Below are 5,445 nucleotides of genomic sequence, written 5' to 3'. Positions count from 1 at the left end.
AGCCAGACAGTAGGTTAAGAACATTTCTAGAGAAAGGTGTGGTTAACTCCATTCTTCTTTCCTGTTCTGTCATTCAGGTGGGCATTTGTATTGTGTGGGTGTCAACCTCTCCTCCTTTCCCACATGCTGACATGCATTCACAGGCTGAGCAGATCATAGTGGAATGTGCCAATGCCTATTACAGCTGTAACCAATAAAGTTGTGGCCAATTTTATCCACCTAATTTCCAAAGAAACTGTGTGTGAGTGGTCAATTTAAACAGTGGCCAAAGGCTGGCCAAACCTCTCCATCCCAAATACAACCTGGAACCGCAAAGTATACTCCTAGCTTAATTGTTGACATTTAAGGGGAAATGGCACATCTTTTCTCCTTTAACGTGGTTATATAATAAAGTAATAAAGTTTTGAATAGTAAAACTGAACAGAGATTAAAAGGTTAAATCTTCCCTGAAACACCACTGAGGCAAACTGAGGCTGCATAAGCCTTCAATACAACACACTTTCCATGTTTTCTGACACACAGCTAATATAGTATCTATTTTGGGAAAGGAAGAGAGCTCTTCTCTGCCTGAGATCCTTGGGAGCTGCTGTCAGTCAGAACAGACAATGCCAACTTCTAGTTTATGATGACACACAGGCAGACGCATCTCCCGGACCTCCCGGGGATGTAATCTGCACACCAGCATGTAGGAGGGGGTGCGATGGGTCGCAACCCCCCCTGGAACCTTGGCAAAAGGCTCATAGCCATGGGGCTTATGAGGGACGACCTCTTCGCTGGCGCGATGCCAGAGAATTGAGGTGCTCCTCTGCCTCAACAGTCCTGCCACTGAGTGTCCTAATGGACTTAGAGCCACTGACTGGGACAAGCGTCGGAGATCGAGTGAATTAAATGGATGCCGAACGTGGCCGAATGGCCGACAATTAACTGTGAGTCGGGTTAAAGCGAACATGAGAATTTAAAAAGAAAGCTAACCCCCACCCACGTAGTGACGAAAAGCGAGCGGAGGAGGGGCCCTTCCCAAATGCATGGACAAAAGCATGAAATAAAGAGGGGGGAGCAGAAGAATAAGCATTTAAATCTGTTTTAAGAGACTTACCAGAGCGTGGATAAGCGTAAGGGTAAATTTCAGAGACTTTGGCATCTTTTATAAAAGTAAATAATCCATAAAGATGGCGGGGAAGAAAGCAGACAAAGACAAACTTGTAAAAGTGAAACCAGTTGGTAGCCCTCAACCAGAAGAGACCACTGAGCTCTCTAAAATGTTGGCAGATTCCTTGCAACCTCTGCTGGACGAGATGACTAACATCAAACAACAGTTGTCAAGAATAAGTCAGAGTATGGTGTCTCAGCAGCTCCAATTGACTGAGTCTTTGAAAGTAACGAAGCAAACGGCTGAGAAGGTGAAGGAAATGGACACCAATACTAAAAAAGTCAAGGTGCAAAAGCTAAAAATGAAACATGCTGCGGAAGAATCACAACTTTTACAGCTGCAGATGGAGAAAGCAAATCTGGTCCTAAGGTTCCAAGGGGTCCCAGAATTAAAAGGTGAGAATGTGAAGCAATTGCTGAGTGAAGCATTAGCCCCAGCTACAGATTTGAAAGCAGAATATCTTTACAGCAAGATTGACTAAATCCTCAAATGCAATGGAGCAAATGGCAGAGCAGATGAAGGAAATGGACGCTAATACTAAAAAAGTCAAGAAAAAGGTGCAAAAACTGGAAATGAAACAAGCTATGGAAGAGTCACAACTTTTACAGCTGCAAATGGAGAAAGCAAATTTGGTCCTACGGTTCCAAGGGGTCCCAGAAATTAAAGGAGAGAATCTGAAGCAACTGTTGAGTGATGCAATAGCCCCATTGACAGATTTGACGGCGGAATATCTTTATAGCGAGATGGATGTGGTCTACAGGTCCTACTCCACATACATTAAGAAGAATAATCTGCCTGAGGAAATAGTAGTCAGATTCTCGAAGAGACACATGAGAGACTCTATCTTGAAACCAACTACTGGAACACCCTTGAAAATTGGGGACAATAACATCAGGATTTTAAAAGATATTCCATTTGAAATAAGACAGAAGAGAAAGAAATATAAAGGTTTAACCCTTTTTCTTCAAACAAATGGCATCGGTTACAGGTGGCTAATTCCAGAAGGCGTCATTTTCAGACTCCATGACAAAAAAGAAAAGATTGACTCTGTTTTTAAAGCACATGAGTTCCTGAGAGTACAGCTGGGGGAACCAGTTGAGGACAAGAAGAAAGAAGAAGAAAGCAAACCTGATGGTGAGTTGGGCTCAGGGTCTTCTGACGAGGACTCTCTCTCTGAAAAGGGGGTGGCCGCCCTCAAAAGTCCATGCAAATTGAGGATGAGAAAAGATAAGACAAAATAAAGGATGAAGGACTCTGAATTGTGCCTGAAAGTTATACAATAACTATGGGATGCTCTGGGGATTTTTTAAACAGATAGGTTGATGGGTAAAAAGATAAATAATTTAGCATAACCAACTATGTTCAAAGTAATATTAGCTTTTAAGAATAACATTTATATGAGCTGTTGTTATGATCTCCTATTCTTGGGGTTTTAGTTACTAGTGGTTTTCTTTCCTTTCTCTTTAGTTGTAGCCTCCCCTCCCTAATTTTCGGTTATAGTTTGTAGTCTTTTGGAAAAACCAATAAAAAACTCCCCTTAGGGGGACTTAAAAAAAGAAAAAAAAGAACAGACAATGCCAAGCTACATAGATTTGATACAAGGCCAATCAGTATTTTCATATAATAGATTAATTTGGGGATCTGGTTAAAATAAACATAAGACTTCCTGGAGATTATAGTGCACATGTGGGATTTACAAAGCACTTGTGTAAAACTCCCCTTGGAGAAAATATTAAATTCAAACAAGCAAGTAAGGATAAAAATCAGAAGTGCTTTCCAGTTGACTGGATAACAAACACCCATCACCCACTACCATTAGGTAGAACAGAACATCATTGATTTTGTTCTACACATTTAAGCCTTCATGTTACAAACAGCCAAAATATCTGCATGTGATTAAACAATTATAGAGAGAAGAAAGGTTTAGATTTTTCTTTTTAAAATTCTGATTAGCATCTGGAATAGATGGTGAAACCACATTTCTTATGAAGGTAAGTTTTCAATTTTATGTTTTGTAAGACACATCTTATGTAAAACTCAACCATTATGGTACAATATATCTCCATAGTTAATGTCATAACAGAATATGCAAACTGTATAATAAACTTAGTGGTCTGTATCCTAATGTTCCATTTATTCCTCCAGCACTGAAAACCTTTCTTCTTCAGAAAGAGGAAGAGCTATGTAAGTCAGAGGAAAGCCCCTTAGACTGGATAAAGATAGATCCAGTTGTCACACTGTGAACAAGAAACTGAATTTAAAATAAGACTGTGAAAACAGAAGCAGAGTTAATTCTCAGTGGTGATCTCACCCTAAGATGCTCTGAAGCATCTGATGTTCTCTCATATTAGTAAATAGCTCCAAATTCAGACTGCTGGAGGTAAAGTACAATACCAGAGGACCATTTGTTGTTCTTCAGTCGCACACTCGAGTCCGACTCTTCACGACCCCATGGACAAGATCTCGCCAGGCCCTCCTGTTTTCCGCCGTCCTCTGAAGTTTGCTCAATTTCATGTTCGTTTAACCATTTCATCCTTTGTCGTCCCTGTCTTCTTTGACTGTGGTTAAAGCCCTGCCCTATGCATATAATGCATGGTGACCTGAGGAAGGGCACACTGTGTCTTTGTGGTACAAGATGAACACAGATGTGCACAATCTCTCCCTCTACTGTAATATTAATGCACATTGTACTTAACTATTAGGAACGGGCATGAACCGCAAAAGTGTAGTTTGGTTCATGATTAGTGGCCAAACCATGAACTGAACCAGGAGGCTCCTAGGTGAACCAAACTTGTTTGTTTTGGTTTGTGGAGAACAGGGAGCAGAAAGCAGGGGTTTAAAGGGACTCCAAGCTTGTTAAATTCCTGCTTTCTGCCATTCACAAACTGCCATGAACCACCCACAAAGTGCTTTAAAGTTCATGGTGGTAGACCTGCCATGAACGTCAGTTCACAAAGCAGGAACTGGCTAAAATTCATCATAAACTTTCATCCATGAGCCACTGTGTGTCCATCCTTTATAACTATTGTATGTTTTAAAGTCTAAAGCCATTAAGTATCCCAACACATGACCTTTAATTTTCCAGAAAAGCAATAGAAAATCTTTTCCATCATAACGATGAACAACAGAGGAAATGTGTCTTACCAGGTGGAAAATCAAACAGTTACCACTGAATTCCTCCTCCTGGGATTTGGAGATCTTCACCATCTGCAGATCCTTCTCTTCCTGCTGTTTCTACTCATCTATATTGTGACAGTTACTGGGAATCTCCTTATCATTCTCCTGGTTGTGGCTAATCAGCACCTGCACACCCCTATGTATTTCTTCATAGGAAACCTATCCTGTTTGGAGACCTGCTACAGCTCAACCCTCCTACCCAGGATGCTAGTCAGTTTCGTGAATGGGGACAGAACCATTTCTGTTAGTGGTTGCATAGCACAGTTTTATTTCTTTGGTTGCTTGGCAGGAGCAGAATGTTTCCTTTTATCAGCCATGTCTTATGATCGGTATTCAGCAATATGCAATCCTCTTCATTATCCAAATATCATGAACAGTAAGATTTGTTTTATTTTAGCTTCCAGTTCTTGGATTGGTGGCTTTGCAGTAAACACGGTCATCATATCCTTCATGTCCCAGTTAACATTTTGTGGGCCCAATGAAATTGACCATTTCTTTTGTGATTTTGCTCCATTAATGGAGCATTCATGCAGTGATACATATCTGGTGACAGTAGTAGATCTTTCATTCTCTACAATCTGTGCTCTTCCTCCTTTTCTTTTGACTCTGGCTTCCTACATTTGTATCATTGCTACAATTTTAAGGATCCCATCAACCTCGGGCAGACAAAAAACATTTTCGACTTGCTCCTCTCATTTGATTGTAGTGACATCATTCTTTGGGACTCTAATTTTGGTCTATATTGTTCCATCTTCACCATCAGCTGTGGATGTTAAGAAAATCTTATCTGTTTTCTATACTGTTTTGACACCCCTGGTTAACCCTCTAGTCTATAGCTTCAGAAATAAGGAAGTGAATATTGCCTTCAGGAAATTCACTAGCAAACACACACATTTCCAAAAGAAGTGAAGAAAATCCTGTTATTTATTTGAAACCTGTGGAAGGATTATTATTTTAGTGTACAAAAAAGGATAATATGTTTGTGTCTATGGGTTAGATCATCCCACTCTGCTCAGGTAATAGTTGAGCATCCTTGTCATGCAGATGCAAGAAGATTCTTGGCTGACAGAAGGGCTGTTTGCATCACAGGAAGACTCCTTCCGTGGGAGAAATAGGAC

The 5,445-nt window shown here is 40.5% G+C and overlaps 1 protein-coding gene across 1 annotated transcript; it reads left to right on the top strand.

Annotated features, from left to right (window-relative positions):
* Positions 1 to 4,267: 4,267 nt before the first annotated feature.
* LOC107120049 (olfactory receptor 1020-like) lies at positions 4,268 to 5,236 on the top strand. The gene has a single exon (XM_015422688.1). The coding sequence runs from the start codon at positions 4,268 to 4,270 to the stop codon at positions 5,234 to 5,236; it is 969 nt and encodes a 322-aa protein (XP_015278174.1).
* The last annotated feature ends 209 nt before the right edge of the window (positions 5,237 to 5,445 follow it).

Source organism: Gekko japonicus, unplaced genomic scaffold (assembly GCF_001447785.1).
Source record: "Gekko japonicus isolate JY-2015 unplaced genomic scaffold, Gekko_japonicus_V1.1 scaffold2364, whole genome shotgun sequence".
In the NCBI taxonomy this organism is placed as follows: Eukaryota; Metazoa; Chordata; class Lepidosauria; order Squamata; family Gekkonidae; genus Gekko; species Gekko japonicus.
Note: the sequence above shows the minus strand (reverse complement) of the source record. Positions and strands in the feature narration are given on the sequence as shown.